The sequence below is a fragment of the Macrotis lagotis genome, chromosome 3, assembly GCF_037893015.1.
Source record: "Macrotis lagotis isolate mMagLag1 chromosome 3, bilby.v1.9.chrom.fasta, whole genome shotgun sequence".
NCBI lineage: Eukaryota > Metazoa > Chordata > Mammalia > Peramelemorphia > Peramelidae > Macrotis > Macrotis lagotis.
This window is the reverse complement of record NC_133660.1, coordinates 115,221,558-115,248,312: the sequence shown is the minus strand read 5'-3', so window position 1 is coordinate 115,248,312 and position 26,755 is coordinate 115,221,558. Positions and strand designations below refer to the sequence as shown.

General features: G+C 38.6%; 1 protein-coding gene across 3 annotated transcripts in view; it reads right to left on the bottom strand.

Annotated features, from left to right (window-relative positions):
* Window positions 1–5,979: 5,979 nt before the first annotated feature.
* Window positions 5,980–26,755, bottom strand: part of TMEM154 (transmembrane protein 154) — a 69,404-nt gene continuing 48,628 nt past the window's right edge. For 2 of the 3 annotated variants that reach the window (XM_074229126.1, XM_074229127.1), the window contains exon 7: window positions 5,981–13,346. In XM_074229126.1, the coding sequence (XP_074085227.1) occupies window positions 13,331–13,346 (16 nt within the window). In that variant the 3' untranslated portion in view covers window positions 5,981–13,330. Of the gene's footprint in view, window positions 13,347–26,755 lie in introns of all 3 variants that reach the window. The other variant, XM_074229128.1, reaches the window with a different exon arrangement.

The following is a 26,755-nucleotide window of genomic DNA, read 5'->3' as shown; positions in this document are numbered from 1 at the left end:
GACTTTTCACTCAGTCTTCTTCCTTTTTCCTTTTTCCTAAGGTTATCTCTACTATGAAGGTGGCCCAGTGCATAGAGCATTGGCCTTGGAGTCAGGAGGATGCGGGTTCTAATTTGGCCTCAGACACTTGGCACTAGCTATGTGACCCTAGGCAAGTCACTTAACCCTGATTGCCTCACATCCAGGGCCATCTCCAGTTGACCTGATTCATATCTGACCACTGGACCCAGATGGCTCCAAAGAAGAAGGTGAGGCTGTGACTTAGAAGAGCACGCCCTCATGCAAATCCAGTTCACATACTTGTCATGGGTCTTCTTTTAGAATGAAGGACAAACATTATAAGGAGCTGGTGACTTTATCTGCTAGTAGGGCTAGTCTTATATAAGCATGCTAGTTAAATATAGATCAAATCAGTGAATATTTAGAAGAATCATAGTATAGTGAGAATATAATTTATTACCTTAAAAATAGTAGGAATGTTTATCAGTTTTTTATTACATCTGACTTTTTTTTTTACCTCATTTGGGATTTGCTTGGCAAAGATTCTAGAGTGATTTGCCATTTCTGCAGCATATTTCACAGATGAGGAAACTAAGGCAAACAGGGTTAAGTGACTTACCTGGGGTCACATAGCTAGTGAGTGTCTGAGGCCAAATTTGAACTCACAAAGAAGATTCTGATTCCAGACCTAAAAGTCTAGGCATTGTGCCAACAGCATAACTGACTCCATTTTATTTTAAGCTTTCATTGAGTGATTGAGATGTTTTGGGTTATTTTTGCAAGACAATGGGGTTAAATGGCTTGCCCAGGGCCACAGCTAGGTAATTATTAAGTGTCTGAGGCTGGATTTGAACTCAGGTACTCCTGACTCCAGGGCCCATGCTCTATCCCCTGTGCCACTTAGTCGCCCCTGAGATATTTTGAGTAAGTAGGTTTTTAATAATATAGTAAACCCTTGCATAATAAGATGTGATAAAAAATGTATATGATCTTAAACAACTGATATGCATATGTGGGTGATCTGATGGCTCATCAATGTAAAAATAGAAAACAACTTTATTAGTAGTTAATATAATAAACTGTCAAATTGTGGAGTAAGGAACTTAGGAACCCACAATTAGAACTATAAGAAGTCATCTAGAGGTCTTAGTCATTCATCTACTCCTTGATCATGCCTGGGATTGACTGAGACTTGGGCAGCCCATGGGCTTGAGTAATTGTATCGATTGAGAAAAACTTGCTAAATGACCAGTTTGGAGAAAGACACATGACCTTTGGTTAGTCAAAGAGAGAATTTTATATTGTCAATTTAGTATGAAGCAAGCTGATCTCTAAGATTCAGCTTGGTGGTTTGTTTTTAAAAGGGGGTATTGTTTCTACATATTGATTAATAAAGTTTTATCAAATTTATTAAGAAATGTATTCCTATTTACAGTATCAACACATGTATAAGTGTCTTTCCATCACACTTGTTAGCACACGAGGGCAGGTAGAAGCTAGAGGGATGAGCCTGGAGTCATGAAGCCTCTTCTCCCTGAGATCAAATGTGGTCTCAGACACTTACTAGCTGTGTGACCCTGGGTAAGCACTTGAAGTCAAATACTAATGTCTGGCAAATCCTGCCAACTGGAGTCAATTGTAAATCAATTCAGTCCTGTTCATGACTGTGGCCAAATGTAAGACAGATCCAATCCTAACACTAAATAGAAGTCAGATCAATTCTGCTATGACTATGCCAAAAGTAAGTCCTTATCTGATTGAGGGAGCAGGATGTTTAAAACTTATTGCTTTGCAGATTCTTTATTCAGAGAGACCAAAGGAATGTTGAGGAGGCTTGGAGAGATTTATACCATTTTATTGTACAACCTTGGCAGCAGGAGGCTACAGGGTCAAGTTCATACTTGACTATCTGCATAGCCCAAATTAGCTTATCATTTCCTCAAGTAGCTCATCCACTTCTCCCCATGTCGTCCATTCTATGTCCTCTATTTCCCATTCTACTCCCCCAAGCTGCTGTCTATAAGCAAGCATGGTCTATCCACATGCTCTGGCCCCTAGCCTGACAGTTATAGGGGCCTAAAACAAAGCAGACCAAATCTAAGACTTATATAATGGTAGCTGCTTCCAGGCCCAAATAAGGACTGTACATCCAACCTTGATTATATAACCACTATTAAGTATATATGTCTAAATATGGACCTTATCTGGTCAAACTGGACCACTGTGATTAAGGAGAATTCATATTTCAACCCAGGCCAAATGGTTTACCCTACATCACATTACCCTGTTTGCCATAGTTTCCTCATCTCTAAAATGAGCAAGAGGAGGAAATGACAAACCACTCCAATATCTTTGCCAAGAAATCCCAAATAGGTTTAACAAAAAGTATTAGACATGACTGAAATGACAACACAAAAGTTAGCAGATGTGATAGTAAATCAGCTTTTTACAGATAGGATCATCAATTTAGAGATGAAAGGTGCCTTAGAAGTCATTGAGTCCAATCCTCTCATTTTACAGTAAAAGAAACTGAGGACAAGAGAAGTTAGGAGACTTGCCTGCCAAAGGTCATGCAGGTGGTAGAAATGGTAGAGGCAGGATATGAGATAAGTTTTTTGGAAATTCAATGCTCTTTCCATTGAACAAAGACTGGGGCTACAAAAAAATGACAAAAACTTGAGAAAATTGGCACCCAACAATCCATAGTCACAGAATTACATGGAAGCATGGTCAGTCTAACAAAAATGTTTAAAACTCTGTCCCACAAAAATTATATTAGGACCCCAAATTTGAATCTTGCTATAATCCATCTCCTAAATGCCCTGTCTGCTTCTCTGAAGCATTTGTCCTGTGGATATGGCTAAGTTATCAAGAGTGAGAAGATGCATAGATGTAAGGAGAGAAAATTTCCAGGGATTGTGTTTGTGCAGACTGAAGGATGAAGGTGGCAACAGTGGAAAATCACCTTATATTTAAAATGAAAGAAGGAGCTGAGTTATATAAAGGAAAATGTGGAGCCTAAGGGAGACTCTAGAGTCTCCCTTGGATTGGGGCAGGCTAGATACAGGAACTGAAAAGTCAATTAGTTGCCATTGGCAAAAGTCCTCCTTGAAAAGTCACTATAAAGATGATAATCGAAGGTAGGAGTTGCTTAGCTTGACACATAAGGAGGCTGCTTTGCTAAGTGCAAACTCATTCTTCCTTGGAGTATTCCTTCACTCTCAGGGCTGTCTGAGTCGTCTCTACAGATCAATCAGTCCACAGGCCTACTATGTGGCATTGTGAATATAAATATGAAACAACCCCAGTCCTTGAGGAACTTCCATTCTCTCTCAAGTTAAGTCTTCCTTCTTGTCTATTAATCCTGATGCTGTTCTCTTCCTTCCTCCAGAAGTCTCAGGCCAGGCCCAACCCTTCTTGCCTCTTACTGGAGAAGAGCGTCTATCTTCTGTTTACATCAGCCTACAGCAATGTTTTTATATACATTGTATTGACTTATCCAAGGACATATTGTATCCATCTTCCCTAAGTAAAACATTAGTTATGACTTGTTTCTTTGTGTAAGGAGAGGACTAGGCACCAGTCCCTGGATCCCCCATGGAAGCCTGAAACATGCTTCCAAAATGCCAGTGGATTGTGATCAGGCAGGAAATATCTGTACCATGCCCATCTAATCCCACAAGAAGGATAAATCTGAGCCTGCTCTAAGGACCGAGCCCTCAGTGGCCTGTCCACCCATTCTCTGAGGTTTATACCTCCAGAGCCTAACCCTAAGTTTGACCATAGTAGGAGCCTGACAAATATTTATTTAATTGATTGAGTCAGGAATGAATCAGTCCAAGGAGGTTAGGTTCCAGTTGCAGGTGGAGCCAGGACTAGGGACTTGGTTGAGTCAGACAGTTATATAAACTAGGTTGGAGTACAATGGGTGTCATATTTCTTGCCTTGTCAATGAGTTGGGGCGGATTAGAGGGAGGGAAAGAATTTGGAAGTGAAAATAAAAGTGAAAAATAATCAAAAATAAACTGGGGTGGAAGGGAGGAATCCACAAAAGAGAATCAGAAGGAAAAGAGAGCTGAGGAATCACGGCTAATAGAATTGGAACTAATGAGTAATCAAACAGATGCCAGAGACAAGGAATCTCCTGGGGGACTAGAGAAAGCCCCTAGACACTTCCTTTGTGCTCTTGGGTCATCTGACTTCTCTGGGCCGTGGTTTCTATATCTGTAAAGAAAAGGGGTTAGATCTGATAACCTCTAAGATCCCTTCTGAACAGGTGTCAAAGTTGGGAAAATACCAGTGGCCTTGGGGTAGAGACTTGGCTGAATCCCAACAGGCCAGTTGATCTGGGATCACAGACTGAGGAAAGAACAAAGGAGGTGACTGTGACCAACTGCACAAAGTAAATTAAGAGACAGGAGAGGGAAAAGTCAAAGCCAGGATTTGAGCCAGCCACTGGCCTTGCCAGTGGTCTCAGTTTGGTCTCACAACTGGCATCGATATCCTTTAAATTAAGGAGGTTCAGGGTGTGCCCCAGCTGCTTCACTCTGGGTTGACCAATCTATATCTTGAAGGGTCCACCCAGCAGGGTGGGTCCTATTACTTCAATTTGTGGTTGTGCTTCCTTCCTCTATAAGCCCTTCCTGCCTGTCTCTGAGAACATAGCTTTAGAAAAGTTGCTGATGGAGACAGTCAAGGATTGGAGGGTAAGTAATTCTTAGTCTTTAGTGTGATGTTATCATCATCCAGCAGCTGACTTTTTGATATCTCTCTTCTCTTGGCTCTCTGTGAGCAATAGAAGAGAGAATAACCTAGAACCTGAGAGCAGAGTCCCTGTGGGAAGTTTTAATAATCTTGTTTCATTTTCCTTATACCTTTGAACAAGGCAAGTTACTCTCTGGGAAGCTAGGTGGCACCATAGTGCACACTGGCCTGTAGTCAGACACATCTTACTGAGTTTAAATCTGGTTTGAGACAAGTCAAGTGACCCTAGTCAAGTCACTTTACCCTATTTGTCTCAGTGTCCTCACCTGAAAAATGGACCAGAGAAGGAAATAACAAACCACTTCAGTATCTTTGCCAAGAAAATCCCAAAAGAGGAAAGAGAGGGACATGACTGAACAACTTCCCTCCAGTAGACATTCTTGGGTCAGTCTTGGTGGGAAGGGCAATTATATTAGAAATCATAGGAGTATGAGCTTTAATATTACAAGGAATCTGAGTTCATAAAATCTCAGGATTTCATAAAAGAATGGGACCTCAGTGGCCTTCTAATCCAATTTGTACCTGAGAAAGAATCCACCCCCCCCCAGGGCAAACACTCACAAATATGCATACATACACATATTTACACCCAGAGTCATCAAACCTCTTTACTTGAAACCCTCTAATGACAGGGAATTCTGGAAATCACCTCCTGGGGATACCTGTCCCACATTTCTGTCATTCTAACTGCTTCAGTTTTTCCTGTATCATATCTACACCTTCCTTTTTGCAGCTCCAGTCATTTTCTTGTTCTGTGATCAACCAGAAGGAGCAGGACAACTATGATACCATATGATAGCCCTTGAAATCCTTCATGATAGCTCTCAGTTTCCCCCAAAGTCTTCTCTACTCCAAGGTGAACATCACCTTTGAAAAACTTCTCATATTGCATGGAATCCAGGCCCATCACCATGCTAGCTGCCCTGCATTATTTTGTAGTTCATCAATGTCTTTCTTAGATCATATAGTCCAGTTTCCTCATTCCACGACTGAGGAAATAGTACCTCAAAAAGGCAGTGAGTTGTCAAGGAAATATATAACTAAAAAAGTGGGCAGAAGCAGAACTTGAACCCAGATTCCTAGATTTAAAATTCCAACTCTTCCCTATCCCCCCTTTACCACCACTAACTTCAGTTCCAGCATTCTGAAGGGATTCTAGAGGTCACTTACTTCAATCTATAACTGAGTAAGAATCCTTTCTATAATATCCTCTACAAGTGGTCACCCAAATTTTCCTCTTAGACCTCTAGTGAGGGGATACCCACCACCTCTGAAGGGTCTATGACCAAGTTTCTACTGAATGATTTGTTATTCCTTTATTTGCCTTGACTCCCAGAAATATCCCTGATGTTAAAGACTCATTGAGTCTTTAATGTAGGTTAGAATGATGTAGGTAGAAGTGAGGTAGAAGCTGGTTGAAAACAAACAAAAAAATGGGTCTTAACTCGAACAAGAGACTTTTCCATTTTTTATTACAAACTTGAAAAATAAAGTTTCTTCAGACAATAACAATGTTATCCCCAATTTAAAAAATATATATGTATTGCTTAGGACAGGTAACAATAGAAGAACAGATACAAGTTTAATAATTCTCTTTGCTCTCTAGTCTAACCATCTCCTAGAAAGCCACAGTATCTTCTTTCTGATAAGAAAATTTTTCTTCTATCTCCTGGTTATTGCTTCTCTAGCTATATTTATATATCACCTGAATGTAATCATAAATTCAAAACTTTTCCAGAGAACAAAGGGAGTTCTCTGAGATGTAAGCATCCTTTACCTCTTTTCTTGAGTTTAATAAACAGTCATGCTTGCTATCTGATGCTCAAATTCTCTTTCCATTTTAAAGAGTTTTATTCATTAACAACAAAGAAACTGGAGGGTCAAAGGTTCCTCCAGTTTTGCTTCTCAGTCTGAGATGTAAAACCCAATTAAATAAGACTATAAAGTACCGACTATGTACAAGTCACTACACTGGCAGAAATGAAAAACAGTCTCTACTTTCAAAGCACTTTTATCTGACTGAGGAGGGCCCAAGAATCTCTTCTTGCTCTGCAACTGGCAATTCCTAACCTACTAATGCTTAGCTACTTTTAATCAAATAACTGCTGAGATTAGTCTGTTTTACAACATATGGCCATCTAGCATTTAGTTGGAAAGCTGGAAACAAGCTAGAAATTAAAAAAAGTAACAATTATGTATATATATATACATACATTCTTTGAAGGTTCACTATAAGGGAAGAAACCCCATTTTGTCCAGTCAGTACTGAAAATTGTCAATAGTTTTCAAGATAGTGATTAGTAGTAATGCTGAATGGCATTCCCAATGCAAGGTTGAAGTAGACTGAATTATTATAATGGTAAGATTTTAACCTTTTCCTCAAGGTAATTCCATTTTTTAATTGGCTCATCCCCCAAGAGCATTCTTCATCTGATTTTAAACAAGATTCAAGATTTGATGAGCATATACTATTTCATGCAAGATATCATACTAGTCACCAAAGAAGACTCAAAACAATTATTGCTATTATGCCAAGTTTTTGTTTGTTTCATTTTTTTCAGGATTATATGATTCCCAGTCTTTCTGAGGCTGGTATTTATAAAAGATGCTGAATTTTCACATCTGTTCCCAATGTTGCAGTTCCAGCATTTTCACCTCAGTTGAGAATACAAGGCCTCTCCTTAAGTGGTTTTCTCAATAGGAAAATGAAGCACATTATGTGCAGGCATGCCGTAGAAAACAAGCTGCTTTATATACAGACCCAGTAGATTACTCAAAGAAATAAAAAAACTAGAGATCTGAGAGGTTTTCAAATAATTCAGTGTACTTGTGTCTAAGGAGCCATATTCTCCTCTTTTGTTTATAAATCATACTCTCTACTTATCAATTAAACTTCCTATGGTACCTTTAATGTTGTACTTTCACAGAAATTTAAGATCACAATGTTTCCTTAGGTCCTTGGCTTGGAAATGTTGACATCTTACAAGAACATTGGAGTAAAGGGTCCAGTTAATCTTTAGAGAATAGAAAAGGTTTTGTTTCATGTGATTCTCTGGCTCTTTTATGAATTGTGCCACTTAGAAAAAGGAAACAGGACAATTCCAGAAATGCTCCCTTATCTAAGGTCTAACTGGAGAAATCAAATGATGAGGCAGGAAAGGACTATTTGCTTTCCCCTTCCCCATTCTAGTCCCATATGAAACATACTGATTGGTTGAGGAACATGAAGAAACAGTACTAACATAAAAGATGCCTTGGACTCCCTTTCACATGGAGGACCTGTGCTGGCATCTTTGGGAAGTGAGAAATCTCCCTGAGAGAATTTAATTTATTATAAAATCTAAATGCGTTTCTCCCTCCCTGAATAAAATCTTCAAAATGAATGACAGAATGACAAGATGTCCATGTTGAAAGGGAACCCAGAGAGCAGTCAGTTCAACTCCCCAAGATGTGGTCATCCAGCCTTTCCTTGGTATCCAGTGAAGACATTACTCTAATGGTTGAGGAGTCTTTATAGTCACATTAACTCTAAATCTAGTGCTTGAAAACTTCTACTCTTCATGCAACTTTCATTCTCCATTTCTAGTTCTAACCTCTGGCCAAGCAGAAAAAAATCCCGTTTTCCTCCCATATGTCAGCCCTTCAAACACAATAATCGAATCTTCCCTAAATCTTCTCTCCTTTCGGCTAAATATTTAGCCAAAATGCTACAAAGATCTAGAGTAAGGTTTCTTCCCCTATTTTGTAGCTAAAGTGCTACAAAGTCTGGGGAAACCTAGGGACCCCTTCTCCAAATAAGGTTTTTTAAATTCCTAATATAGAAGGCACAGGATTGCAAAGGAGACCAATTACAGGGAAAATAAATATGTAATGATTTTCCCATCCAAGTTCACAGATGCACTGAAATCTATCCATGGGACCCCTATACCCTAGGTAATAGTAACCTTTTTGATCTAGAGCTGGAAGGTACCTCAGACTGTCTCATCCAATCCCTTCATTTTACAGCCTAGGAAGCTGTCTCAAGAATATTAAATGAGTGTCCTCTGATCACATTCAACTTAGATCAATGCATACTATGGGAATGATATAAAGACTAACAAACTGCTTTCTGTGGGGAGTGGGGAGAGGGAAGCAAGATGGGGGGGGGAATTGTAAAACTCAAAATAAATAAAACCTTCCTAAAATTAAAAAAAAGAATATTAAATGAGTGGTCCAAGGTCACACAGGTAAAAAAATATCAGAGATGAACACTCCCTTCTGTGGAATGAACTCAAAGTTCTTCCCCATCCTAGTCATTCTATTCTAAATCCCCTAGAGCTTATCCATATCCTTATTTTCATTGAACTATAGATCCGCATATCCATTAGCCCCTTCTGGTATGGCCCAGTCACCCATCTTTGTTCACTTTGCAGTTTGTCAGTGTTCTCCTGCCAAGGGAAAAAAAAGAGATAATTCCTTTATTTTATAGTTTGCTAAGTCTGCTCTCAGAAGATGAAAGCCTTCACTGTAGGTTTCCTAAAATGCTTCAAAGTGGCATGGTGGTGACCCCTGAATTCTCAAAGTCTAGGCTAACTATAGGTAAACCTTGGCAAGTCCTACCAAACTGGAAGCCTTTGAGCACAGACTCAACCATAGATTGTGCATCTGTCTTCTGAGGACCAGCTCAAGAAGTTCAGAGGAGATCACCACCAGAGGTGACCACCAAATAGTGAATCTTTTTTTATCACAACAGCTCTTGCAGACATTCTACTAAGGTGAAAGGACTGGAGACTGCATTGGTGATGGGCATATCGACACTGGTAAAATATACAGATTTCTGTCATGTTGATCTAAGTAATAAGAGAGCCAGAAACTGATTAGGCAGTTAGGTGACACAATAGATAGAGACAGTCAAGAGAAGCTAAGTTCAAAACCTGTCTTAGATACTAGCAGTGTGACCCTGGATAAGGTCATTTGACCTTTCTTAAATTTAGTTTCTTCAGCTGTAAAATGATGATAATAAAAGTACCAATCTACAGAGTGGTTTTGAGAATCAAACAATAGAATAGATGTAAAGTGCTGTGCAAACCTTGAAGAGCTATATAATGCTAGCCATTATCATTATTAAAATTCTGCTATACATAGTATTAGTCAAGCATTTATTTGACTGTTGCTTTCACTTCCAAGAAGGTTGTGGAGAAACTAGAAAGGGCAAAGTAAAAAAAAAATGTGAATGAAAATATTGAACTTGGAAAAGACTGGGGTTGTTTAGCCTAATGAAAAGAGGAAGGGTTAGCAATTTAATAACTCCCTCAAGTATTTAAGGAAGACTGTCCAACAGTTTTCCTTACATTTACAGAGGCAGCAAGGAGATAAAATGGTTAGAGAGCTAGACTTGAAGCCAAGAAAACCTGAGTTCAAATCATTCTTCAGACACTTTCTCTGAGATAATGGACAAGTCACTTCATTTCTTTGTGCTTCAGTTTAATCATTTATAAAATGAAGGAATAGGCTGGATGGCCTTTAAGATCTCTTCCCCTTACCTTCTTCCCCTGTGATCCTGTGAAAAAGAAAGATTCTTACACTGCAGCAAGATGAGATTTGGTTCAACCCAGGCATAAACTTCCTTATTACAAGGCTGATTAAACACTGAATTTCCAATGGGAGTTGGAAAAAAAATCTATCCCAAGAGATATTTAAATGCATCTCCTATCCTGGATGATTTTAGCATTCTTCTCTCTAGAGGCAAAAGGTCTAGACTAGTTAGCTTCTTGAGCATTATAACAGGTTGAACTACTAAAGAATTTGGATATTTGCCTAATCACCCAGGGGCAGGTAGGTAGTAAAGTAGATAGATAACTGCAACTGGAATCAGGAAGACTCCTCTTCATGAGTTCAAATCCTAATCTCAGGCACTTTCTAGCCATGAAACCCTGGATAAGTCACTTAACCTTGTTTGCCTCTGTTTCCTCATCTGTTAAATGAGCTTAAGAAGGGAATGGCAAACCATAACAATATCTTTGCTAATATAACCCTAAATGTAGTCACAAAGAGTTGAACCCAACTGAAAACAACTGAACAACTAGTGACTCAGAGATTTTTTTTCCCCCCTCTGGGGGAAAAATGAGAAGTGATAATCATCTGTCAATTCTAGTAATTTCCGGTCAATGCCTATCCCTAGCAACTCACCTGTAGAAATCCCCTCCAGCTGGGAGTTCCACCAAATGATGTGGCTCCTAAGAATTTGCTTGGCTTACTAAATAGAAGGTAGTCTGAACATAGACTTAGGCTTTCAGTTCTGTAATTATATGGATATGGAATGTTAAGAAAATGAAAGATAAGTATCACAAAGTAAAACGAAGGAAAAATGTCATTGAATGAAGTCTCTAAAGACTGTAGAAAGAACCCTGCTTCTGGAATCCAATCAAAGTCCAAATTCCATCATGAATGACTATTACCTGCCTGATCTTGGGCAAGTCACCTTTTGACCCTCAGCTTCCTCAGCAAAAGTAAAAAAAGGTCTGGTTTGATGGCTTGTTTCTTCCTTCTCCAGATCTATGAGTTTATGTCTTTCAAAACCAAATGGAAATCTTAGATAATATTCTTTTGGTTCCTGTTCCTGAGTAGTTTTTGTGCCTCCTATTCTTTTCTTAAATTGGATTTAAGGAAGATGCTGGTTTCTAAATCGAATCACAGATAGAGCCTTATGGCAATGAACAGACATCCTGAAATCTTCTCTCTAGAAAGAGACTAAAAGAAAGAGAGAAAAGTAGGAGGGTTGAGGAAAACTATTTTAGAACAGCAGGGGAGACTGAGACCACCAATGATCTAGGAACATGGCAAATGTATCAAGTGGAAAAGAAGATCTTTTTCAGGTACTGAGAGAGTACCCAGATGTGGTTTTCCTCCAAGTCTGAAATGACACAATATGCTCTCAGTCATTTTTAGAACAAGTTATGAACTTTCAGAGCAAGTGATGGAGAAGGTGAACTCCTGCATTGGTGGTGGCTTTCCTCTTCAAGTTTTCTATGCTAATGAAATCATGGGTCTAGATCCTATCCTTAGTATTTTCCACCCTTACCAAGGAAAAATAAAAAGCCTTTTCTTCAAAAATCTAAGGCAAGGTTTTTGAATGCTTGTCCAGAAGATTCTCTGTAAATAGCAGACTGAATAAATTGGACTTGGTTGAGCAGTCAGGAAGAGGAAAAAAAATACAGACCTGGACTTGGGGATTTGGCTTCAAGAGAGGGGAAAACAATTACACTAGAAATGCAACCCCTGTTGAGTAGAGAGAGAAAAGGATTATTAACCTCCTGGCATGAAAGTAGATAAGACACCAAGGGGTTGGAACGCTGCCTTCAACTTCTCAGCATAGTTAGGAATGCAGGTACTTGTGTGGGCAATGAAAAGGGGGAAGCCACCTTGCTATACCTCAAGGCAGCCTTACAAACAAATCCTAGAACTCCCAGCCCACAACAATGCTTCACCAGCCCACTAGCCCCTCAGGAGATACATGGATGGCAAAATACATAAGACTATCATTCATCATGACTTGTGTCAAATAAATTGTCATATGTCCTATGAGAACAGCCATGAGGGTCAAAGTTGAATCAATTCTTCCCTCTCTCTTTATATTCCTTTCTTTCTTTCCCATTTTTCCTTCCTCCTTCCCTCTCTCTTCCTTCTTTCTTGCTTTCTTTCTTTTATAAGTAATAAAATTAGCCCATAGTATTTTATCCTCTTTACGTATTACAAAATTTCATTCATTCTGTTCTACTCCTCTTCTCACTTCCCCTCCCCACCGATATAAACACCAGGAGTGACCAGTGCCATAAGTACCTGTTTGACCTAGAGGAAAGAAATGATCAAAGTTGATGGTGATTTCTTCTTCAAGGGAAAGCTCATCAAGAAAAGAAGTATCAAAATGACAAAGTTTCTTCCTGAAATCATAAGAACTGTTTAAAGAAATTTGGCTAGATACAAGTCATTCAGCACTTCAGTAGGGTTATGGGTTACCTATGAAATATGGACAGATTTATCAGTTCTCACTGAGATCTTAAAGTAAAACCCAGACTTTGACTGGAGCCACTTATAGACTGAAGCCTTATCTATCATCTGACTTACATGGTCTACAGACACACCCAAAACAAGTGAGGCATTGAGGTTACCCAAAAGAACTCATTGATATGTAAAGAGAACCAAAGAATGGTTACTAACCCATGAAGAACTGAAAAAGGTAGCAAAGATTTCCCACAGGTGAGTACAGTGAGGTAGAATAGTCAATGGAAGGTTGAGGAATAGGCAAGAACAACCACAGATTGTAGGGTCAGCACCAGGGAACATTTGGGGATTTTTGGATTGAAATCAGAGTTGATATCCAGCATGTCTGACTTTGTACATCCCTTCAAGTCCAGGAGATGTCATCAGCATTATAAAGAGTAAATGCAGCAAGGGAAAGGGTAAAGTTCTTGTGCCTATAGTTATTTGAAATTAAGTAGATTCTTATCCATTTCATTCTCTGTTGGAAGGCTTTGCAGACTTTCTTGTGGACTGTTCTTTCTTGGAAAAACATGGGAACTGTTCACCTTCAGGGTTCAGCATCACTATAAAACAAAGAACAGAGTAGGTGAGTTAAATCTCTTCCTTGTGCAATGAAGGAAGCAAGAAGAATGTCAATATTTCATTTAGGATTGCAATTCTCATTAACACCAATAACACCCCTTACTGACACTACCAAATTCAATTACCCATCAGTCAGTCAACAAACATTTTTTAAGTGTTCGCTGTGCTCAGCACTGGAGATATAAAAAAACAAAAACAAAAACATGGTCCCTGATTTCTAAGAGCTCACTTTCTAATGGTGGGGAGAACAAATAATTAATTAGCTATATACAATCAAAATATATGGTATAGATGGAAGACAATCCCAGAGGGGAAGGGATTAACATTTGAGAAAGATCCTCAGGAGGTGGGGTTTGATTTGAATCTTGGGGGAAGTTAGGGAAGCCAGGAGATGGCAGGGAGGATGAAGTGTATCTTAAACATGGAGGATAATCAGGGAAAAAAAGCATGGAATATGGAGTTAAAGTATCATGTTTGGGAACTGAAAGTAAGTTGTATAGTTGGATCACAGAAGAGAGATGAAATGATTTGGTGCAGCCTTTGTGGTAAGTGAGAGAGTGAATCAATTAGGAAGATGTAAATAAACAGCCTGCCTTGCTTCAGATTATATGACAAATCCTTTCTGAATGCCTTTCCCACATACAAAGGGGTTTCACATAACTGATCTTATTTGAACCTCACAAGAAGGGAAAGGAGGACCATCGTTTTTATCTCTATTTTATAGTTGAGGAAACTGAAGCTCTGAGAGAAATGGCTTGCCCATGATCATGTAAGTTATAAGTGACAGAACAGGGATAGGCTTGGTCTCCAAAATAGACCTAGGAGTAAAGGTTTCTTTGGTCCTCTTTCTTGCCAGCCAAGAAGGAAATCTGTAATAGAACCAAAAGGTGACCACTTCACTTCCTTCTCTAGCTTTGATGCTGAGACATCCAGATGGGGTTGAGATTTTTTTCCCCAAGTTTAATTAAATCTAGTCCAATTCTTTACGAGTATATACCAAATTGTCTTTAAAAAATTCCATGTGTTGTTTTCCCTTCAGGGCTGGAGTTTTTGGCATGTTTTCAATAATCTGTTTTGAGCATATCCACAAATGACTTAAATGTGGCTATTGCCTGTCATAGAATCCTTCCAGTCCTGAATCTCCTTCCCAGTGGGAGCAGATATGAATGAACATCTTTCCCCTCTTCCATTATGGTGCTATTGACTGCTATGTTCATTGTGTTTTTACTTTAAATTTGCTTTTTTTTTTTCTAATTCCTCTTTCAGCAGTTTTTCTGCAGTGGGCTTGTATTTCTAGTTGCTTGTCCAGGAAAGCTGGCTTGGGGAAATCTTGAGTTAGCTTAGCTCTAAATGATGAAACTAGTGCCACTAATTATAGTTGTAGACAAGAGTTCTAGCACTTCAGGAAAATTGAGTTTCTGAGAGTGGAGAGGGGAGAACAAAGCACAGGGGTGGGAGGGATAACCATTCCCACACATGCTTGAGGTAGACTGCAGGAAGAGAAGCCAGGCTATCATAAGTAGGAAGGTATTGGGATGGAGAAGTGGGTAAGCTGGATATTGAACTTAATGGGTGACCTGGGGGCCTTGGATGACAGGGACAAGGATCTGGACAGGATTAAATGAACTTTAAACGAGGAGAGGTGGTTGCTATGTAATAATGGTCATGGGAGGGTCTCTAATGTGACAGGAAGCAAGAAGCCTATGATTTCTTCCCCATGGCCCCATGTGGCAGTCAGGTGATAATCATATCACCTCCATCTTTGGAGAAGAAAGTTTGAGTTCAGTGGACAGCAGGAGATCTAGGATTATAGATACAGTTCTGGCAAACTGGAAGACAGCCCCCTCATTTTACTCATGAAGCCCAAAAAGGGCTTCACAAAGTCACACTTGCCTGAGATGAGGTTCCAGAACTTTCCCAGGTTCCCTCCCTTGCTGTTACTAGTGGCTTTCCCTGTAGTACTACCTTAAGACAGCTGCATGTACTCTTGCATGCAAATATTTATATACATGTCTTCCCCACTAGAATATGATGATGATGGGATAATGTTTTGTTCTTCATTCTTGAAGAAGACCATGACATCAGGGAATTGATACCATGACATGCAAGTGAATTGAATTTGATGAGGCTGTGTTAAGTCAGCAGCCTCACTTTCTACTCCAGAAGCACCTGGGTCCAGTGGTCAGACATGAATCAAAATGACTGGAGATGGTCCTGAATAACTAGTAAGTGTCTAAGGTGGTTTGAACTCAGGACCTCCTGACTTCAGGGCTTGCACTCTACTCAATGTGCCATCTAGACATAAACTCCTTGAGGTTTTGCATCTGTTTTTTCTTTGTACTACTAAAGCTTGGTATATCATCTAACAGCCAGGAAATACTTGATAAATGCTATCGATTGATTGAATGGTTTTACTCTAACCTTGCTTTTTCTCTGACATTTAGCATTATAATAGGAAAATAAGTAAGCAGTTCAAACTGAAACTGCTCTTTGTTCATTCACAAGCATTTTTTTTAAAGTCAGGTCTCTAGGCTTCACAATGTTTTGTTCATTAGAATACAAATGTTGGCCAAATATGGACCAGTCTCCATTAGCAAGAATCCATGGGTTCAGGGCATTAAGAAACAGAATGACTACAACTCATAATGTGCATTACTCCAAGACAATGAGAGCAGGCTAAAGTGAAGGGCATCACGGCCTCATAAAAAGTCCCAACTTGGACACAGAGTCTCTTCAATTATAGGAAACAAGGACATTACTAGTGTCTGCCAATTCTCAAATACGCCTTTCACCAGGAGAGTGATGGGGGTGGGGAGGTAGTACTAGGCTATTGATGAATCAAAAATATTAGATTGTAGGCTGACTTCAGAGCTGAGCCTGAAGGCGCTTTCTCACACTCCACTCCTTTTATTTACTTAGGTGTGTTCCTTGGTTTCTGGGTTGCTATTTATCACCTAAGTGAAATGGTCAAATAAGCCCCAGCCAGTCTTAGCTTTGGCAACCTCTGGATCCTCCCATTCAGAGCACCAAAGCAAATTGATATAGGGCCAACCCAAGGCAAACTCGAGTGAGCATTTCCAAATCTCTCTCTATTTCCCCTTATCCAACCTTATGATAGGGTATTAGCCAAAAACCTGGCCATTAGCTTTCACAAATATTTTTTTAAAGAGTGTGCAACATGAACAATTAAGAGTTGGAAAAACTTCAATCCAAAAGATTATACTGAAGTTTTAGAATAAGTGGTGGGTCACTAATTCAGTGTTGGAACTGGAAGGGATCTTAAGGGTCACCTAGCCTAATGCCATTTTTTTCTTTTTTTTTTTTTCACTTAAAGAAATCATTTTATTGCCTTTTTTTACATCATCATCATCACCATCATATCATCATCATCATCATCATCATCATCTCTCTCTCACACACATATACATATGTTTCTCTGTGTATAAATCTGCATGTTTCTATATATATATATATATATATACATATATTCTTATTTATATGAGTCCCTCATTCCTACTTCTAAACTTCCCTTGTTAAAAAGAAAAGAAAAAACCATTTAAACAAAAGTAACCAACCCTAGTCAATGTATGCAATATCCTGCCCTCCTATCACCTTCCTCACACAAGGGAGAAGAATGTTTCATTATCTGTTTTCTATGACCATTATACCAGATGAGAAAACAAGCCTACAGAGGAAAGACAAGCTCCCTAAATGTACATAGTTAAGAAGCAGCAGAGTTTGAATTCAAGTAGGAGAGTGTGTCCACTTTTTTTTTAGGTTTTTTGCAAGGCAATGGGGTTAAGTGACTTGTCCAAGGTCACACAGCTAGGTAATTATTGAGTGTCTTAGGCTGGATTTGATCTCAAGACCTCCTGACTTCAGAGGTGGTGCTCTATTCACTGCGCCACCTAGCTGTCCATGTGTCCACTTTTAATAAGAAAGTATATGGCTAGAATGGGACTAATAGCAGATGTTGGAATAATAAGATTCCATCTTATATCTAATTTCATTATTTCACTTGGTTGCAATTCAGGCTCAAATAAGTTATGTGGGTTCTTTCTCATTGATTCAATTTAAACAAGAATTCATTAAATGCCCTGAAGAAGTTTATATTCTGCTGGGGAATGCAATAGGTAAACAGAAAAATAAGCACACAGAACATAAAATTTGAGATTTGAGAAAGCACTAATAGCCAAGAAATCAGGATTCCTAAAGGGGGATAGTACATAGGCTGAGTCTTAAAGCAAACTAGAGATTCTAAGACATATAGGTGAGAAGGATCTGTATTACAGGTATGGGGGACTGTGTTTACAAAGACATGGAGGTAGTAGATGATGAGCTGAGTTCAGGAAACAGCAAGTGCATAGAATGTAGAAAAAGGAAAGGGAGCAAAATGAAATAAATTTGGGAAGGGATGCTAGAACTAGGTCATGAAAGGCTTAGGGGATAGGATGTGCAAAGGCAGGAATCCAGATAGTATGTAGAATGCAGAATTTTGGAGAGAGAGAAAAACAGGCTTATTTGACTGCAATAGAGAAGGAAGGGGAATAAAAGGGGGGAAAGGGGGAACATGTGGAAAGGCAAATGGGAGCTAGATGATAGTGATTACATCACCTGTCTGTGTCAAACTGTGGACTTGATATTTTTTCTTAGAAGTGATAATGAAAGACTTTAGAGCAGAGCGTGAAGGGAACAAACTTTTGCCTCAGGAAACTGAATTAGGCAGTTGTTGATTATATTATTCTCCTCTCTGAAGAGGCATTCATTAATAATCTGCCTTATAGATGTACTTTGGGAGAAGGGATTCTTACCACATTAATGAAATCACATGAAGAAAGCAAACATCTATTATGCAAGTATTATTTTATAATTGTTATCTCATTTGAGCCTCATTATTTTAAGAGATGGATGATATTGTTATTCCCGTTTTACAGATGACAAAACTGAGACAAACAGAAGTTAAGTGACTTGCCTAGTAAAACAGTTAGTAAGTATATGAGGAAGGATTTGAACTCAGGTTTTCCTAACTCCAGTTCCAGGACTCTATTTCACCACCTAGCTGCTTCATGATCCTTTATGCCTTTGTGGTATAGAATGTTCCACATATTGAGTCCCTTCATTATTCACTGTTTTATCACTTCATGCAGGTTCTGTCTGCCCTATCACAGTCATTTCCTAAATAGGAGCCTCCTCACTTTCAGTTTCTTTCCACTGCCTATTAGCTAAAACTCCAACTTCTTCTCCCAGCTTTCAAGGCTCTTGAAAATTTGACTCCAATTTCAATGTTCAATTTTCCCCTCCCAATCCTCCCATTTTCATTCCCTGACTTTCCTGCCTCCATATCTTTCCTTACATCATCTCAGAATGCATTCCCACTTTCATCTCCTCCTAATGAAATACTACTTCTCTTTTAAAGCCCAACCCAAGCACAGGCTCCTCTGGGAAGCCTTTCCAGTCTGTCCTCTACTGTAACCCATACAAGCATATATAAGTCAGGAACTATTAATCAAATAGCTAGACAAAGAAAGCCATAAAATAAACTCTTCCTTAGTCCTATGCCTGTCACTAATAAGATCAATTAAAGGAGTCAGTTTGGAATAATGAATGGGTAGGGTGTTGGACTCAGAATCACAGAGACCTGAATACCAATCCTGCCACCAGCTATGTGATATGGATAAATGATTTTGTCCCTCTGAGCCTCAATTTCCTCATCTGAAAATGTGTTTGGAATATCTATTCTGCAGAATGGTTTCGAGGGTCAAAGAAAATAACTTATAAAGCAGATCTCAATATATTTATCTGTAAAGTAAGATGGTTGGAATATATAATTTCTAAAGTTTATTTTGGCTCTAAAATTCTAGAATCTGATGATAACTATACAGAACTAGTCCTTCTATAAATGGCAAGAAAGGCCATCAATGCTGGAAAAAGAAGAAAATAATGCATTCAGTTCTATCAATAGAATGAACTTTTTTTTTTCTGATTTCCAGGTATCTATAGATTGAGCCAATTCAGTGAATTCAATAGAGAAAGAAAATCAACCCAACCATTTGTGTTTGCCATCTTGCAGTCCAAATAACCAGTTGGTTTTCGATTCTTTTTTTTTTTTTTGGTACAATGTAAACCCAATCCACATTATGTTTTAGCAGGGGGAAAAAAGAGAGTGAAAGCATGGGGAGAGGAAGAAATTAGGCAGATCCTGTATATCCACTATTTGAGTTGTCCAAGAACAGGGAAATCATCCATTTTAATACTGCTCTTGAGTTTGGAAACATGAAACAAAGAGTGGCAGAAAATGGCAAGCTACATAGAAAAAAAAGTCATTCTTCCAAAACCTGTGATGATGCGTGGATGGGACCAGACAAATTTTCTCTCAAATCTGTATTCTTGGTGTTCAGTACAGTAAAACCTAGCAGCTCACATTTTTATAACATTTTAAGTTTTCCAAAGTGCCTTGCTCATATTAATCCATTTGATCCAATATTCTCTGGTTGATCAGTCGTGTCCATTTCTTTGAGACCCATTTAGAATTTTCTTGGCAAGATGCTGGAGTATTTGCCATACCCTTCTCCAGCTCATTTTATAGATGAGGAAACTGAGGCAAACAGGGTGAAGTGACTTGCTCAGGGTCACATGATTATTAAATGTCTGAAGATGAATTTGAATTCAGGAAGATGAGTTTTCCTGACTTCAGACCAGGCACTCTATCTATTATGCCACCCAGCTGCCCCAACATCTCTCAAAGGTAGATGCTATAATTATCCCATTTTATAATTGAGAAAATAAGGCAGATAGAGATTATGTAACTTGCCCAAAGTTATAATAGCTAGTTAGAGTCTGAGGCTAGATTTAAATTCAAGTCTTTCTGATTCTAAGGCCTGAGTTCTATCCACTGCTCCACCTAACTGCCTTTGTATCTTGGTACAGTAAGTGAATCAAATTCTGTAAGTCAGTGATAGCCAGTTAAAGGGATAAAAATAAACAATAACATTCATATATGTTTATACATAAGCTTTATGTTTCATAAAGCATTCTGCATATCTCTGATAAAAACTTGACTATATTTCCCAATCGACTTTGTTGTTGTTCTGATATTCCAGTTGGGTCTTACTCTTTGTGACCCCATTTGGGGTTTTCTTGGTAAGGAGACTAAAGTAGTTGGCCATTTCCTTCTCCAGCTCATTTTACAAATGTGGAAACTAAAGCAAGGCAAACAGGGTTAAGGGACTTGCCTAGGGTCATACAGCTAGTAAGTGTCTGTGTCTAGTTATGATTCAGGTCTGCTAGTCTCCAGAGACAGAGCTCCGCCTACCTCTCAATCTAGTTGGAACAAATTTAATGAGGAGTGGTCAACAAAAGGTGATGTAGCTGGGAGACAGTAGGGTGCTATGAAAAGTCTGATAAATTTGTAGTAAGAGAATCTCAATTCCAATCTTGGCTTTATACTAGGCTAGATAAGCCTGAGTAAGTAATTTCCTCTTTCTGGGTCTTCATTTTAGGGACTCATACTAGGTTATCTCTGAAGTCCCCCTCCCCAGTTATTAGTATGTGATCCTATGAACAGTTGCACTCCCTTTCTACTTTGAACAGTGGGATTAACATACTGTTCTGTGCCTATCAAATGAACTTTTGGGTATTATTATTACAGCTTCTAACCTATGTGTCATCCTTGACTCCTCTCACTTACTCAATCACTAGCTGCACATGACCAATCAATTGCTAATATATCCTGTTCTCTCCTCTGGCACAGCTGCTACACTTATCACCACTGGCCCCAAGTACTGAAATTGTCTTCTAACCAGTCTTTCTGCCTCAGCTCTCTCTCCAACTCCAGGCCATCTTCCACTCAACTGTCAAATTACTCTACCAGAAGAATTAAAGCTGACTGTCACAATCAGCTCCAGTGGCTCCCTCTTACCTCCATCATCAAGTATAAATCCATCTAGTTAGTTTTTAAAGCCCCTCACAGCTTGACCCCTTCCAACTTTTCTAGTCTGTTACATTTCACTCCTTCCACATCCTCTTTGATGCGCTGATGCTGGGCTACCTACTGTTCATCACAGAGAATACTTTACCTTCTGACACTGTTGTTCCCCAATATCTGTAAAATATTCCTTCCTTATTTGTTTCTTGACTTCCTTCAAGATTCAGCTAAAATCCACCTTCTGCCAAAAGCCTTTCCTGTCCCTTCCCTTGCTAGTTTCACACACACACATATTATCTATATACCTACCTATCTAACTAGCTTGGTTTTTACATAGTTGTTTGCTTATTTTCTACCTTATTAGAATGTGAGTTCCTTCGAGAAAAAGTACTGATTTTCCTCCCCTTCCCCCTCTCCTTCCCCTTTCCCCCTTTCCCTTTTCCCTTTCCCTTTCTACAATGCTTAGGTACACAGTAAATACCTACTGACTTGAACTGATTCTGAGATTTTTAAGGACAAGGACCTTATTCTGTCTAAATGTTGTCAATCTCCCATAATGCCCAGAAGTGTTCTCTGTACACAATAAACACTTAATAAATGTTGATTGATTTTGAATGTGCAAGAGAAGTTCAGACAACTTCCTGAAAGCAGAGATAGACAAACATTGGAAGGAGTTCCTTAGTAAGGCTGTGATCTGCACTGGAAATATGAAAATATCAGTTAGAATAGATTAAAAATTGTCCAGAATGTTAACATTGAGATCTTGATTTTGCTCAGTGGGATGGGGGTGGTAAAGTAACTCCCCCAGTTTATTGGTCTTTCTTCCTTTAGTTGGAGGGAAAGGAAACAGATTTTCCACTAAGGTTCTAATTTTTCTATCAGCTTTTCTGAAGAATTCATAGCATCTGGGAAGAAATGGGAATTCAATAACAGCTCACATTGACATACAAAGTGATTGCATATATGATCTCTTCGATAATATCTTTAGAGGTATGATATTTTTCATACCTTATCATGAAGTTCTCAGCACAGAGCCAGAGTATAATAGATCCTCATTAATGCTATTCGATCGATTCTTCAAATAATCATGTAAGATAGTGCAGCAGATACCATTATCCCCATATTACAGATGAGAAAGCTGAAGTCTATTGATTTTTAGGATCACACAATAAGCATCATAAGTAGGATCAGAATTCTGGATTCCTGACCCCCCAGTCTAGCAACCTATCACTGCAGTATGCTGCAAATTCATTAAGAGTAAGGAAATATAGGAGAGGGAGGGCTAGTAGAAGAAATCTGCCAATCTTTTCTCTTATCTTTTGGGGAAAAAACTACTTCAACAAAGCCAGATCATGACCTCCAATAAAAAATTAATCCTTCTTAATTTTGGTACTGATTTTCATCTGTAGTTAAAACTACCTTAGAGAAATAAGGTCAATACAAACAATGCATAGATTTAGAGCTGGAAGGAACCCCAGAGGCTGTCTAGTCTAACATACTAATTTTACAAAAGATAAAACTGGGGCCATCAGGATTTGAACCCATATCCTCTAACTACAAGTACAGAATAGTTTTCCACTATCCCACCTACCTCAAAAAAGTAGAAGCAAAAAATAAAGCTTATAGGGAAGCTAATAGTTTTGCAAAAAATGAATTACAACTGTGGGGACGGGTGAATGATATTTTGAAATGGAAATACATTAAAGGGTGATTCACAGATAAATTTGAAAAGCTTATAGCCATAGTTTTGGACTAACTTAAGTCAAACGAAAAAGTAAATTCCACATTTCTTGGAATAGATGATATTTTGTGTCACATTGTTGGAAAGGAGAGAGAGAGAGAGAGAGAGAGAGAGAGAGAGAGAGAGAGAGAGAGAGAGAGATCTGTGCCAAGCTTGGTTTAGTCTGGGCCAACAATGTAAAGTCTGAGAGCTCTTTAAGGTAGTCAGACTCTGTCTATTCAATATGCCTTTTTTAATATGCTAGAAGAAGCAAAAAAAAAAAAACCCTATTATGAGACTAATCCTTGTAAATCTAAGGAAAGGGCATTGACCTGTAAGTTCAAATGGAAGGTATAGGAGGAGATACTATGAGGGAATAAGCTTATAATTTTCAGGTCTAGAATTGATCTTAATAACCCTTCTTGAGAGTATTCAATGCTGAATTAACCTGTCAGACTTTGACTGGTAATTGGACAGATGCAGTTTCCTACTAAAATGGGAATTTCTGAACTTTAGGAACACTTGTGCAAATGAAATTCAACTAGTTGGCTACTGCCACAATTCCTCAAATTTAGCTTTTAGGGAACATGTTAATTTCCTTGTGATGGTTTCCTCTAACTTGATTCAGTTCTAACCTGCTATTCCTAGGAAACCAGAATAGATATATTTGGCACAAAGTGGTAAATTGTCAATTATATGCTGAATCTGGACTGTGTTGACAAGTACCCTAGAACAGATAATCAGTATAAAAATATAGTAATGCTAGAGTACAATGCTCCCCCAAACATCTGGGAGAAAGTGGGTCTCAAGTGGAAAGAGCATTGAATTTGGAGTTGGAGATATTGATTCAGCCCCAGCCCTGCTACTTTTGACTTCTGAGTCTTCAGCAAGGGAACTTCATTCTGAAGTTAAGGTTGGAATAGATCAGGGGTTCTTAATCTGGATTAGGTGGAAAGATTTCAGAGGATGCTGTGATCTTGGATTGGGGGGGGGAAATGACATCCTTATTTTCACTAGTCTTCAACTGAAATTTAGCATTTCCTTCAATTATTTACAAATATTTTGAGAAGAGGTCTATAGGCTTCACTAAATAGCCAAAGGGGTCCATGATACAAGAAATATTAAGGAATTTGAGACTAGATGAGTTGATCTCAAAGGTCTTTTCTAGCTCTAACATTCTCTGAAGAGCAGAGATTTTGACATACCTCCAAAAAAAAAAAAATAGTACTTCTTTCCTTCAGCTAATTAATAGTGACATTTGGATTTGAACAGGCTAGTTTTAATCTTCAGCCTTTTTTTCTTTTGAGATAGTCTCACTTGAACCCCTTAATTCAGGATTCAGGATAAACACCGTGTCCTCAACCTTGCTGAATAGTAAATTTTAGGCAATTTCAGCACTAGAATGTCTGGTTTGGGGTATTCTTTACCCCTCTTTCTAAAAAAGGGTTTTCTGGCATTTAAAGGTTTCTTAAAAATGTTTTATTTTTATTTTATGGCATATATTCTAAATGAAAGAAAATTAAAATTAAATTTGTTTTATTTTGAACACACCAATATTCTCCAAGGTCATGCCTTGCATGACACATTCATGTAAGACTGGAAAGAATTAAATTGGAGATACATGGAATCCCATAAAGCCAGGGTTTAGAATGATACTTGTTGTTCAATTTCATGACACTATTTGGGGTGTTCTTGGTAAAGATGCAGGAGTGGTTTGCTATTTCCTTCTCAAGTTTATTTTACAGATGAAGAAACTGAGGCAAACAGGGATCCAGGGTCTCATAGTTAAGTGTTTGAGGTCAGATATGAATTCAGGAAAATGAGTCCTTCCAACTTCTATTACCCTAACTGCTTCCCTCTACAAAAATTTAGAGCTGGATAAGATCATTACATGTTGTTTAGTCCAACCCTCTCACTTTGCAGTTGAGAAAACTGAGGGCCAGAGTGTTCAAGAGGCTTAGCCAATGCCACAGCAGGTCTGACTCCAAGGTCTTCTGACTTCTAGCTTTATGCCCTTCTGCCTCATGGGATTGACTCTCAATTGGTGCTCTAACTAGGTTACAGGGTACAGAGTGATGTGAAAGTCAACTTCCAAAGAATTTTGGCTTCTATTTGTTAAAACAGAAATGTTCAGCATGAAGTTTTCTTTCTTTTTTTTAAGGTTTTTTTTTTTGGGGGGGGGGGTTGCAAGGCAAATGGGGTTAAGTGGCTTGCCCAAGGCCACACAGCTAGGTAATTATTAAGTGTCTGAGACTGGATTTGAACTCAGGTACTCCTGACTCCAGGGCTGGTGCTCTATCCACTGCACCACCCACCTGCCCCCTTTTTACTCATTATTAAAACTTATAAAAAGTTTTAATCAATTAACTCAAGGTCAAGGTGGCACATAAGCAATTTGGGGGCAGGAACTATTTTTCTTCTGTCTTTGTATGCCCAACATCTAGCTCAGTCTCTGTGTATGTTCATTTGGACAGACTCTACTTCCTTCATGGGAGGAAATTCTCTCCCCAAATAGATTTAATTCTCTCATAATTTACAGTCTTAGAGAGTTGCCTGGGGGCACTGAGAATTCAAGTTACTGACCCAGGGTCAGCTAGTAACTCAGCTAGTTAGTGTCAGAAGTGGACTTGAATCCAGGTCATTCAGATTCAGGGGACAATTCTGTAGTTACCATACCAAGCTCCTTGTATATAATAGGTGCTTAATAAATGTCTTTTGAATTGGGTTTATATATATATATATATATATATATGCTTTGCATTTATTTGTCTAAGTGTTGCATTCTATTTGAAGGAAGGGACTGTTTCTTTAATTTCTAGCTTGGTGTTTTTGGTTTGTTTGTCTTTGTATTGCAGCATCCTAACACATAATAGTTAATAAATGTGTGTTGAATTAAATTGAATTGAACTTCCCATTAGTATATTAGACCCTATAAAGCAGCATCACAAAGACTGTTGATGAGACTGTTCCCTCTTGATTACACTCATATAAGGAAGTCTTCACCCTGAGCTTAGCACTTTACAGGTAATAAGCTGGAGCTCTACATTCAAGAAAATTACTTCTATAAGAAATGAAAATTTGGAAAGAAATTTTGGCACTTCATCAAAGGCAAAAAAAGTAAGGTTTCTCAGCATCATTGGGTTTTCTTCTTCTATGATATGCTTCTGGAGCTGGAATCTCAGAATTAATAGTCACAAGAATAAGAGCTGGAAATGTTCTTAGAGACCATCTAAATCTGAGCCTTGCTTTTTTAAAGTTGAGGAGATGGAGACCAAGAGAGGTCGAGTTTAAGTAAAGAATATTTCCCTCTTAAAGCTTTTGAAGACGAAATTTTCTCACTATTCTACTGTTTGTTTTTTTGTTTTTGCTAGGCAATGGGGTTAAGTGGCTTGCCCAAGGCCACACAGTTTAGGTAATTATTAAGTGCCTGAGACCGGACTTGAACTGCTATACTACTGACTCCAGGGCCGGTGCTTTATCCACTGCGCCACCTAGTCGCCCCTAATGCTATTGTTTATAGTAGGCTTTTATAGTTAGTTAAATAGTCTGATGAAAAACTTCTTTACATTCATTGTGGAATTTTGGCAGAGGAAGGGATTGATGTTTTCAGCACAAGGGATCCCTGATCTGTTCAAGGATAAAAGAATCTCTTCAGGATTCCTGCCTTCTTCAGACTAGGGTTACTATTTGTCATAATATAATTATTGGGGTAGAGAAACTCTGGGTCTCTTTCCCACAAATACTTT